This window comes from Limulus polyphemus, unplaced genomic scaffold (genome assembly GCF_000517525.1).
Source record: "Limulus polyphemus unplaced genomic scaffold, Limulus_polyphemus-2.1.2 Scaffold145, whole genome shotgun sequence".
NCBI lineage: Eukaryota > Metazoa > Arthropoda > Merostomata > Xiphosura > Limulidae > Limulus > Limulus polyphemus.
Genome location: NW_013665755.1, coordinates 15,250 through 29,107, shown reverse-complemented (window position 1 = coordinate 29,107; position 13,858 = coordinate 15,250). Strand labels below are relative to the sequence as shown.

Here is a 13,858-nt window from a genome sequence, read left to right as displayed (position 1 = left end):
ATATATAAATATAAAATGGGTTTTAAAGTTATGAGATAAAATATTTTGATTAAGAATTTCCAAAAAGCTTGATTATAATTTTGGCATGGTAAAAAAGTTATCGAAAACAGTAAAACTGCATGTATTGTGTGTCAAATCAAACAAAGATACAATTTATAGTTCTGTAAAATAACTTTATAGGAAGTTTTAAAAGAATGTAGGGAAAACAGAAATCAGTAATTGAAATCTACAAAAAAGGTAAGCACACTTAATTGTTTCTTAAGAAAACATTATGATGAAATCTTCTTGGATTTTCAAAGCTGCAAATTCCTATAAATATCATGTATATAAATAAAATATTTATTTGCAAAAGCTACATAATAATCTGTAAAAAGTAATTCTGAAGTCTGAAACAAACTATTTCATCATAGTTTTTTGCAATTCAATTAAACAAATCATACAACAGGTGTATTGAATCGATGCACCCAAGTCTAACAGAGTTAAGTGTTTCCAAGTTACAAAAATTGCTGGAATCCATTTTTTTAATATTTAGAAAATCATTTAACTTTTTTCATAAGTCCCCACACCTTAATTGCTTCTCCTGCTTTTTAACAATGGTATTGCAGTGATATTCCACAAAATCAGGTTTTGTTGGAGAATATCCATGACAATTTTGTTAGAATTATCTTTGCAACTTTCCATAAGTTTCAAGAAAACCTAAAGGCACACAGGAGTATCTACAAAGGAATTAACTTTGTATTATATTTCCAATTTCTCTGGCAAACATTCTCCTGAAAACATCCACTGATTTCAAGTTGTGAATGTAAGCCTTTATCAACTTCAAATCCTGTTAGCAGTAATGGGAGATATGACTAGGTTTGCTGCAGTGGCTTTTGAGATCAGAGGTTCTCTTTTATAACCAGTTCAGATGTGAGCATCGTTCTGGATTGGTTTGAGATGTGATTTCCTAAATACGCTGCTGCACAATGCTAACATTTTCCTTACCTGAAAATGTATGTCCAATAGATACTTACCTCTCTAAACACAGTAGTTACTTCTTATGCATCTTTATTTTGAGGTTTTGCATGTCACTAGCTTTGAAGTATCTTCTACTTAAGTCGTGTTTTGACAAATAATGCACAAGTACATGATGTAATCATCTTGCAGCAATAGCCCTTCACCAATAGCAGAGTATTACATCTTCCCTGTACACTAGATCTTCATAAGCAATTGTGCTCAAAAATTAACTTCATTCTTAGATGAAGCAAGAATAGTGTGTATTGGTAGTGAAGAGGAAAGGTAGGAAGGTGTGAAGAGAGGTGTCTATAGGAAATACATTTACAGGAGAGGAAAATGTTAATTTCCAAAATAATTCACTTACTTCTGTGCTGAAAGTAGCTAGAATCCTATATTGATGCAGTGGAGGGGCTGGTGCAAAAGAGAAAACCTAGATGAGCTCCCTACAGGTTAGGCATATGAAGGGAAAAGCCAGTGAAGCATGGCATCCAATAGCAAGAGCTTACTAGAGGGGCAACACTTGTGGGAGATTGCATACTTTTCAGGCTGGATATACTTTTTGCCCAGATGGAAGTATGAAAGGAGGAAGGCAAAATAAGCCAATGTTTCACAGGAATGAGCAGAAGAATACATGACCAACTGAGCACTTGCACACAACAGGTTGGATGAACATGAGGTTTAGTGTGGATAGAGCAATGACCAGACCATATGGTTTGGTACGTGTTTTGTTGTACAACTTACCATACATATAAGAATGGGGACTAAGGTCACTTCCTGCCTCCTAAAGAGAGCACTTTACTCAACCTGATTGGTCAAAACTATAAGTAAATTGGCATACCATACAACAGGGGGTGACCAGTGCTACACATAAGACACCTTTGCCCTACTTCCCACAGCATTGTGCTGCCCAGTTACTCTCTCTCCAGAGGGACTGTACAACCACTGAGAAACACTCCATGTTGACCACCCCAGTGGACCTGATGGGGCATAACTAGTGCAAAGGTTATTTACTGGAAGAACCTGCGAAGGGCAATGGGTTACTATTCAACATATTTTGAAAAACCACCATGCATGAGCAAGGGAAGTGGGTAGGCACTCCCCCAGTCTGGCTTTTACCATGATAGTCCATGGAAGATATGGTCTTGAATGGACATCGATATATAAATATACCATCTTATTGATTTTGAGGAAACCCCATTTCAACAGTAGAATCATTAAAATCATGGCAAATGAGCTTAACACTTTCTGCTACCTCTAACTCAGTGCACATTTAGGGGATTACATATATTGAGAATTACATAGGAATTGAGAATCAGGTCTGACCTCATAATGATAAGGGAGACAAGAAACCAAGAAAGTAAGCAAAGATTGGTATCAAGTAGCCTCTGCTTGAGTCTCCAAGATGTTAAAAAAAAAGGTGAAGGAAAAGAGCCAGATATAAGTCATGAAAGTAAGAATGGGGAGAACTGATGGTAAAGAAAAGAACATCAAATCCTAGAAGGTCCCAATAACATAGTAACCATGTAAGAAGGGACAAGGCTGAAGACAAAATCCTGTCCAAGGCACTGAAGAGGATCAAATTTAGATCCACATAAACAATTATCAATATTATGGTGTAAGGCTTCAGCCAGGAGAAAAAGAAAGGACAGGTAACAAAGGAGATAGGTAAGAAGAAGGAAAGATTGGAAAATTGTGCATTAGATGTAAAAACTACAGTCAGGGGGGTAGGGGGGTCAGTACTCCAAGCAGGTAAAAGGGACTCTAGGGATACAGATTCTAGGAAGGTGCATGGAGGACAGCCATAAGCCATGCCAAAGGAATTCTGGAGTCAAGAAGGATGAAGCATTTGAGATTGGAATTAAGCTGTTCTAGGAACATGCCAACATGGACACATGAGTTTGGTGAAGAAAGAAAGAGAAAATAATCCTCACCAATAAGAGTCATGTAGCGAGGAATAAGAAGAACCAAAGAACAAGGCAGAAAGGAAAAGCAAGGTACAAGCCTGATTAATAAAATCTACAGATATATTTGAAGGAGGAAAGAGGAGATTATGGCAATATCAGAAGTTGGAAAAAGCTGATCAAAGTCATCGTTGTCCTGGTTATCATGTTAAAAAAAACAGAACACACAGCACACCCAGGGACAGGAAGACAAGACAAGGAAAGCAGCAAAGATTGCATAACACAAACTATGATGGTAACATCTTCCACAGTCAATGAGCCTTCAGTGGCCACAGACATAGCAGGAGCAGTGACAGTAACATTGTCTGAACCTTGGGAGGAGGTAACAAATGCTTGAGAGTTCATGTTGACTAACTACCGACAAGTAAGTATCCAGAAAAATATAAAAGCTTAAGTTTTTTGTTATTGTATCTTTAAATTTAAAATTCAAACAAACTGTAAGACTAGAAACAAGAAGAATCTGGGCTTAAGCAAAAGAAAGTTAAAAGTTAGTACAAACCTCATGAAATTGTTTAAGTCTAAGAAACACATCCATTAAAGACAGTGCTGAGAATAAAAATTAAGTTAATTTTGAATGGAAATGATTATGTGGATCTACTGCATATGGAGGATGTGTCATACTCCTATTGGTGGAGGGCTATTGCCACATGATGATCACATCATGTACTAGCACAGTCCATGTCAAGACACGTGAATTAGATGGGAGATGATTTAAGGCTAGTGACGTGCAAAACCTCAAAGTCAGATGTGCAAGGAATCGTTACTGTGTGCAGATTGTTTCATAGCTGTCCATTTCTATTGAGATCAATAAAGACCTTCTTTTTTGAAATAGTGTGTCCTTTGGTTTCAAATAATTTAACTTCACTGCATATACATATATCTTTCCCTTTACAAAAGGCTGGCACATACTTATCCAGTCAAAAAGATTTTTTTTTTCATATCTTAGATCTTTCACACGCTCCCAATTTAGCAAATGATTACCTCTTACAATGAAGTCCAGAAATAATCAAATTTTTATGAAAATAATACTTACAATGCTTACAAAGAACTGGAGTCAGGAAAAATGTTTCTATCAGTTTATGCTGGGTGCTCTGACGTCTTAAAACAAATGCAGCTAGAAAAAAATTAATAGGATTTATAGGTTAATTGTATTATTATTATTATAATAAAATATAATGATCAACAACTTTGATGAAAGATAATCATAGTTAGTAATCTTCTAATTACATATAACCCCCATATTGTGAATAATGAACCAGACTTTAGTCAAAAAGATGCAGAATTGATTTCTGGCCATTACTAACAGCAAACAGTTCTGCTCAGGGATTCCCTGAAGACAGCAACTGATTATCAGCTAAAATTTAGGATAGAAACTAAAAATGAATTGCTAATCAATAATTAGACTTAGATGATTGTATAGGCTATTAACCATGATAACAAGAGAATGATGTGAACTTGTGAGAGGATAGGTCACTGGAAGCATGAATAATCAACCAGTCAAATAGTTTTAATAAATTATGTGCATGTTTTACAATTACAGGATATAATAACTTGATTGTACAAAATAAAATAATTCTGATAAAACTAAATATTTATTAGAGCAGAGGTTCACAATTTGTCTATGATGACAAGGAACCCACTTGAAGTAAATATATATATAGTAGAGACAGCTGATATGGGTATAGAAAACTTATATTTCAAAAGCACAAAACAAATAACATTTCAACCTCCTTAGGTTATCATCAGGTTGAGAATGAGATTTGAAAGAGTGACCATTATTGATCACGTGTCATGGAGATGACAGTAATGATAGGTGTAAGATTATAGGGGGAGTAATGAGTTCACTAGTGAATACAAAAAATATCAATAACTAGCATTTCTAAACCTCAAGATCACAGGAACAAAGTAAAAGAATTCTCATAAAACTAAATATTTATTAGAGCTGAGGTTCACAATTTGTGTTCCACAGAAAGGTTGTGTACCTACAAAAAGGATGTTCAATCATACATCCCATTATAAATCCAAAATCTTAGACCTTAAAAATTTGGTTGAAGAAGAAATATATGTAACTTTGTATACATGGAAAGTATCTCACGTGAAAGAGGACTAAATTCTACCTTATGTAGCTTAGAAGTTAAAAGTGAGTGTTTAAAAAATAGTAAGTTCCTTAGTTTACTGCATGGTGGTCCACATACCAAAACAGCTTCAAAACAATTGTGTAAGAACATAACAAATATCCACTCATAAGAATAGTAGTGGTAGAAAAGATCTTTGAAACAAATTCCCTGCAACATTAGATCATCTAGCACAGTCTCATGTGAACAGGCAACACTGGTAAAGTCTTTATACAGTATTCTCTATGAATATATGTGCTTCATAAGACTTAACTTGTATTGCCCTATTTATTGAGGCAAATGAACGCTGCTGCTACGAGTGCCCAATAGGCAACTTCAGGGCAGAAAGAATTAAACTGTAACCGTGTTCACTACAGCAGGCCCACTTACTTTAAGTATAAAATTTAAAGACAACATTGAATTTATTAGTCAATATAAGCTGCTGCATGCACGTAATAAAATAAATGAAAAACTCAAAGCCAGCCCTTATCATCTAAACATTTATCAAGCATTCCATTTAAATTTACTACATCTACCACATCTGAAAGCAACCCATTCTAAAGACCAACTGCCCTATTAGAAAAATATAACTGTTTTAGCTGAAGTCACCTATTCTGACAAAATTTATATAAATCTGGGTCCCCCAGTTCTTCCATTCTCTCCATTAATTATGAAAAATGACTAGCAGTTTCATTAACAATCTTAAACACATCAATGAGATCATTACTAATTCTTCTTTTTTCAACATAAAACAAATTCAGAAATCTTCATTTCTCCTCATATGACAACCTTTTCATCCCATGTATCATCCTAGTAACTCTCCTCCGAATCCTTTCCAATAATACAATGTTCTTCCTAAGGTAAAGAGCCTAAGACTGAGCCCAACACTCCAAATGAGGCCTAACCAGTGACTTATACAATGAAAGTATACATTCTTTAGCTATATTCAATATTTCTGTACTTACAACCTAAAATCCTATTTGTCTTGCCCCTAACAACAGCAAACTGCTTGGATAGCTTAAGACTAAACCAGAACACAAAGATCCTTTTATTCTGCAAAAACATTAAGGTTTTCAGATCAAAATTATACTTATAATTTAAATTAAGATAATACACATGCATTACCTTGTTTTTAATATAATTAAAAGCTGTCTGCCATTTATTCACCCAACTCACCAAATAATCTAAATCCTTTTGTAAAGCAGCGGGATCCACCTCAAAGTTTGCAACACCAAAGAATTTGACATCATCAGCAAATTCAAGTACTTTATTAACCATTGCTTTAGCTATCTGTCATAAATTTAAATCAAAAAAAGAGTAAAGATCCTAACACTGTGCCCTGAGGACCTATGACAGTAATCTAATTTGACTGAACTATATTTATAACAACCTTTTGCTTTCTTCCGTCCAGCCATTTTTTCATCCAATGAGCTAATTTATGCCACAAACCTAAAAAGTAATTTTTTAACAAGCTTTTTACCCAGCACCTTGTCAAATGGTTTTTGAAAATCCAAATGCACCAAATCCACACCCTTTCCCTCATCTACATAAGGAGTAACTACTCCAAAGAATGTCTGATTAGTAAACAAGATTTTCCACTATTGAAACCATGTTGACTATCCAAAAAAATTTAAACCTTGTTAAATGACTTTGCAAAGCATCTTTCATCAGACTTTCAAAAACTTTTTCCACCATGGATGTAGGACTCATATGATTATAATTATCGAGACAGTTTTTATCAGCATCTTTTCTAAGGAACAACTGGATAATGAGCTGTTTGTCGTCTCTCCTTATCTCGGCATGTACTCAGACATGCATAGTTTAATCTTTGAGACAAGCATATGACTAATGGCATGATCATCAAAGTTTCTTCCAAGGACTTTTCTCAACATTTCATAGTTCAATTGCATTACTAGCATGACTCAAAGGTCAATCTCCATCTATGGATTCAAGAATATTAACCCAATTCAGTGGTAGGACTAGTCTTTTAACAAATGTACTGCCCCATCCAAACTCCCCACCTGACACTGTCCTCAGAGCAGATCACAACAGATGCAGGAAAATATGTGGTTTCTCCATGAACTACATATAAGTATATTTACTCATCATAATTACAAACTTGCTATTTATAGCAAGATATCATTATACATAGTGATAAGAATCAGAGTTTGAGTCCAACATCGATAATCATTTTTCTTCATATCTTGCAATTTCATTAGTGTTAACTACACAAGTAGCATGCTATTGCTAAGTTAGAACCAACTGTTAAAAAATAAATATTTAATTTTAAATGTAAAATAATGTAAATACAGTATATTAGTAAGCACTTGACACACAATTAATCTCATGCTGTGATCTAGTAATAGTCCAATGATGTTATGTAAGCCAACATTGATTTATAACCTTAGTGAACAACACCATGCCAACACCACCATGAGTTTTTTAACATACAAAACTGCAATGTTTAAAATTAGAATTATTTTCTTTGTATGGAGAAATGATAATCCTAATTTGTTTTTGGTTTCCTAATATATTCAATAAACTAATTATAGTTTTGAGCTGTAACTGTCAATATATAACTATTAAATGAACTTGAGTATTCAGTACATTCTTGTTTACACAGCATAATTCCAAAAACATGAACTTGTAAGATAATTTCATTATAGCAACACATTATTAAAACAAAACAGACAGTTATTTGGTGTAATGACTGGTAATATAATTTATTTAAAATACACTATATTAAAACTGCAGAGCTGTATGCAGTACTGGCTTTGTTGTTGTTAGAGAGCTGGAGATGATTTATAAAATTATTTTTTTCATGTAACTTAGATTAAATCGAGTAAAAGGCAATGTATGCGATTAATCAATTAACAAATTCCATTAATCAATCAGCTCTACTTAGGGTCAGGGTTTGGTTCAAAGTTTCATCAATTAGAAAATAGCATACACTTAAAAAATTCTAAAATGTTTTTTTTAGGATTACTACCTTCAATTTCTGTACAAATTCCTTTAGTTTTCAAAATGACAATGTACTTATTTTAGTTCTCCATTTAACAAAACATCATATATTTTGTACACATGTTCATTTAATAAATACAAATATGTGTTACATTCATATTAAGATGGTCTTTAATAAATAAGTTCTTTTTCATTCCACAAATAATCAAAAATTTATTTAAAGAGAGCCCAATATTATCAGTAGAAATATAGAAAACAAAAACAAGGTAAAGAAACTGGATATTACTGATAACCAAATGCATCTACTTACAAGAAGCTTCAACATAATCCGGATCAATTTCACTTTCAGCCATGTTGGTGTTCATAGGAACTAAAATGAAAATCTACTAATTTCCCATTCAACAATGTATCTGCAGCCACATAACAATTTTATCTTTGTAGTGATGTTGTTGAATTGGTAAAGGACTCCTCAAAAATTCAAAGTTGCCCAGAAAATTCCCAATAATACCCGTTCTCTTTTTACTTTCCAAAACAGGACCCTTAGGTTTATCTTTTGTCCCATAAAGATGAAACTGAAATGGTTTTCTCACTTTCACAGTGAAACATTGCTTAGCTAAAGTGTTCCAGTGTTATTATATTTATTGATGATCAATAATAAGTCAATTCAATCATAAAAGTAATAAAGCTTGCTTCTTTCAAAGATGTATCTTCCTTGTGTCTCATTCCCTGTTCACTATCTACAAGTACACTCTGTTCATGCAAGCACACATTTTTGTATTATATTTTCCAGACAGTAATTAAATTATACAATATTTCATTTTTCCTTTTCTTTGGACATTGTTTGATGAAATCATTTTTTTTTTTCATTTGCCAATTAAATTAGTTTTAAAAGGCATACTAATAAGAGTCTTGTTTACTACTTCTTGCAATGCAATTTAACATAGGAAAGAATCACTGGAGAGATCTCAGGCTGAGAGAGAGAGAGATATACAAATGACAAAAGCCATCCAGAAGTAACATGCAGCTCTTTGTAGCAATTCTTCAGAGTTAAGAAGACCTGAAAAAAAAAAAGTAATAATTAACTTACAGCTATGTATATGTATTAACTACACAGACATTCATGCAAATGATACTTTATTGTCCAGATTGTGTGTCAAAACATGAATTTCTCATTATATGTAGGAACACGTAAACTATACATATATTCAAAGATAATGTTATTTGTATGTATTTGTAAGCGACACAGAAATTATAACTGGTTTTGACCTAAAGCCTATTCTACCAGTTTTACATATAGAGGCTATTTAAACCTGCATAAGTTCAATCTTCACTTTTAGCTGAGAAACAACAATCTTGCAGCTAAGAGGTAACTTCAATCTCCATGTTTTATTACCAGTTCTACTGGTAAAAAATTCCCTTTGGGTCTAGTATTCAATTTTCGCTGAAGCAGTTTAAATATCAAGGCTTCTTAATAATTTGAGTGTAATAAGGTTACAGTGCATTTAAAGACTTTGTTTACTTTATGTCACCTTTTTATAGATAGCTACAGGTTTATCAGTATCTCCTGTTTTGCATCTGTTATGAAGCACACTATAAAAGACAAGAGAATACAGACAGCAGAATCTTACTGAAAAGGAATTAAATCAAGAAGAATATGGTGATGACATCTTGGAAATTTTTCATCTTTACTTCAGAATATCAATTCTTTACATTTGGTCTTATAAGATGTCTGATGATGCACTTGTGACATATTTTGATTTGACTGACAATGATCAACATGCAATGCCACCAGAACTACATACACAATCAATGAAATTTTACTACCAGAATGATTCACATCCAACTCAACACATTCCCACCACACATCTTATAAAACCAACTCTTCTTCTGACTTCATAATGAATGACTTCCAAAATGTTATCGCCTTAGCCTTCTATATTTAAACCCTTCTCAGTAGATTTCTTCTATTTGTGTAAAGAAGCTGTTGCCCATTTCCCCCTTTGTTTCAATGTGAATACACTACTTAAATCATCAGTTAAAGGACAAGGGAATACAGTACACAGTTGACAACTATTTATCCCATACAAAAAACTACCTATTACTGAAGGTACTAAACATTTCAGACAATCACCCTTCAAACACCACTGCATAAAACAAACACAACATAGTTTAAGTGAACTGTTTATGAAATACAATGTTAATGACATGTTTAGATATATCTTTAAAACAAACTCTATTTAAACTGATACTCCAAGTTAGATGAATGTGTATAAATGTGACCTTAATACAAGAAGAAAATCTCAAATATTATGTCACATGCACCTAGAAAATACTAAAGTGAAATAAAGAATATGTATCATTGGTTACTGTTTATAACATGTACCAGTCACAATCTTTCTGTACAAATGAAACAAACACAAAAACACTGTAATACTCTTCAAGGCAGCAATAGGCAATTTACATGTAAATAACAATAAATAGTTTTGCCTTTTAAGTTAAAACTCTTAACTCTCTATTTCAGATATTGAGATATGTTAGGCACACAAGTCAAGACGTAAAATAACAAATAGAATTTCCACTAACCCATTACAGATAAGTATCTGACTTGTTTTGTCTCTAAATTTAATTTAAAATTTTCTTCAAATTACTGAATCCTTAGTTTATAGCTTGTTTGGTTAGCTATATTCCTTACAAAAGGAAGAATATCAAACTCTACATTTAATAACTTGTTCATCTAAAAATCTATTTCTAAGCTTATTTCATCTTGTTACTGATTAATATCACCTAAATCTACTCTCTCTAAGTTATTATGAATAACAAAGAATACACCAAACTAAAAAAAGACAGAGTTAGAATAATCAAATAAAGTAATAACTACAAACATTTTTTTTAAAGATGCATATTATTTTTTGTGTAAAAATAAATATTACATAAAAATAAAGCATTGAAACTATTATAAAAGACATGTACCATAATGTCAAATTATTGTTTACATATACATCAAATCAATAGCCCACCATTAAACACTATAACAAAGCCACATAATAAACTTAAAGGATGCACAATTATTTTTCTTTGTTAAAAATGGATATATTTTTAAGAAAAAAAGAGAAAGGGAGAGGCTACAAATAGTAAGTAAACAAATGCCACTTGTGCAACTAGTGGGAACTTCCTTTATTTCTCCATAAGTTTTGCATTTAGCAGTAATTACAAAGTATATAATGTTAATATAATCAAATGACAACAGTATTAGGTTTGCTGCAGTTTTAAACACCATACTTTTTATAAGCTGGCAAAGTTCAATTATAATTATCATTAGGCATTCAAACTATAGCAAATGCTATAAATAAGATAAATAATATCTACCAGTAGTTTATTGTGCTTACACATCAGTACTGTGTTTATTCCAGACACCATCTGATAAAGCATGATCTCTAGTATTCTTAAAGTTTCAGAATATTCCTTTCAACATATACAAGTACATATAGATGTAGGACAAGTAGACACTGCTTAAAAAACTGCTTTTATAGTTATACTCTGTTCACAAGTTTCTTCAACATTGAAGTTTCTTTTTTACTCCAAAAACATATTACAAATATTCACAGTAATTTGTGTGATGATGTTTGTCATTTTACATAATGTGTAGAGTGAACCATTTACAAGATCAATAAAACACACTAGTCATTTCTTTTCTGTTTCTGCTGTTTGATACAAATTGTCTGGCAGAGCTATCAATCATATCTTTGACAAGCACACATGATCTACAACATCTACATTTACTAATAAAATGCATAAATGGTTGAAGATATAGGCACTTTTATTATTGTATGCTATTTGACTTCAAAGCAAGACTGTAATCAATTATATTTATCATAAGAACACAGTATTTGTCCTATTGTATTTTTAAACAGAACATTCTTTATTTAGTCACTTATAACAGTATTTCAACTATACAGGTTACATTTGACATGTATGGTGGTTGAAATAATAGGTATTATACAGTTATCTACTGTTGAAATATCTTTATACATTCTTATTCTCAGTAAACCCCAAAGGGACTGAATAAGAAACACTTTAAAAATACAATAACCCTAAAACTATTGTATTACAACAATTGATTATAGGCAATTTTCCTTGTTCAAACTGATATATTGTTGGCTAGTTATTGTAGAAAGTTTCATGGTTTCATATTTCTAGAACCATTTTCTAATGGATTAAACTGCTATGCTTTAAAATTTCTAAATCTTTAACTGTATTCAGCTTTTGTACCTTTGTGTCCTTGTGCCAAGTTTTGTTTCTGTTGGTCATGGGAAAACAAACATTTTTTTTAAATGTAGACTAAGTAAGGATATTGGCTTTCATGAGTTGACTTTTCATATTTCCAAACTTTAATTCTTCAATTCAACCACTTAATAAAAATTGGAACATACATCCCTTTTCAGCTTCATCAAACTAACAAAAAATCTATATCCACATCCTCACATGTTATGATGTTTCTGTGAAAATGAAACTGGATCCCTGTTCCCTGTGAATTTGTTATATCTCTAACAGTATAAGAATAACACAGTATAACTTATAAATTAACAACGATTGATAGTACTATAGTATAGGACAAATGAGAATAATACTAATACCAGTAGTAATAGTAATACTAATAAGCAAATTAAGATCCAAGCAAGCACTACTTACAATTCATAACAGAATGTCAAAGAAATGGCGTCCACATTTTATTTTATAATGAAGGACACAATATGATTTTCTAAAAAATAAATGATTGTATTTGTATCATAAAGTAACAAGTACTAAATACTGCTAGTACTACTACTACTACTAGTAGAAGTAGTAGTTCGCTGATACAAACCATACGTAAATAATAAATGTTTAACTCTAAGGTGTAGATTTTATTTAAATATACGCACCTTTAGACTTTAATAGCGAAAGTGGTTTTTAGGTTATTTAATATTAGTATTAGCAAAAAACTTCTCTGTAGCGCGAAAACGATCTAAAAACTTGATAGAAGGTGTCTCAGATTTTCCACGAGGTACATTGAATAATATAAATTATGGAAACAAACATATTTTGCAACACCCCCTATTGTACGTTTGAAATATTATTTTCTTGATTCTAACGCATAGTGAAGAATCACCCCTATAATTTTGAAAAACAGAAAAACTCAGATTTTTTGTTGAAGTTATTAATCCTATTTGATATTCTGCTTTTTATCAAAAATTAAAGAGTTATTCAGAAGCTTGTAATGCAGGGAAATAGGTGTTTGAATATTATCAGTAATTGTATTTATACAATAGAAATACGAATTTTAATAGCTAGAAGAAGTGAAAAAACAAGACAGAGTAAAATACTTTAATATCCCCTTACCTCGGACTTCATATAATGTTTGCTCAATCTATTATTCTAGCTATTGAAACTTTTACGTTATTTTGAACTTGAATTTATTTTCTGTCATTAAACCTTTGGTTTACAATCATTTCACCAATGACTACGTGTAACTATAGACATTAAAGTAGATATCGGTGTGGTATTCTCAGGAGAACTGATTTCTACATACAATGAGATAAATAGATCCGTCAAAAGCAATGGAATCGACCGGAAAATTTGTGTATTAGACAGTGTTTTAAATATTGACTGAGTTTACTTGTCTGAGGAATGGTAAGTTTGTTCCGTCTCCGTTTGTTAATTAACTTTCCGTAACTTCGTTCCGACGAAACTTTTAGCGACACAAAGTCCTTACTTAATAAAACTGGTTTATTCTTTCCGAATATAACTTTACGATACACTTAAATTTCAACAATTCGCGCTTAAAAACAA

The 13,858-nt window shown here is 32.1% G+C and overlaps 1 protein-coding gene across 1 annotated transcript in view; it reads right to left on the bottom strand.

Moving 5' to 3' along the window:
* The window catches only part of LOC106475163 (phosphatidylinositol 3-kinase regulatory subunit alpha-like), a 95,192-nt gene extending 82,110 nt beyond the window's left edge, over positions 1-13,082 (bottom strand). The window contains exons 1-3 of the mRNA XM_022380388.1: positions 12,952-13,082; positions 8,343-9,089; positions 3,991-4,071 (exon numbers count right to left, since the gene is read on the bottom strand). Of these exons, the coding sequence (XP_022236096.1) occupies positions 3,991-4,071; positions 8,343-8,397 (136 nt within the window). The 5' untranslated portion in view covers positions 8,398-9,089; positions 12,952-13,082. The remainder of the gene's footprint in view (positions 1-3,990; positions 4,072-8,342; positions 9,090-12,951) is intronic.
* Positions 13,083-13,858: the final 776 nt, after the last annotated feature.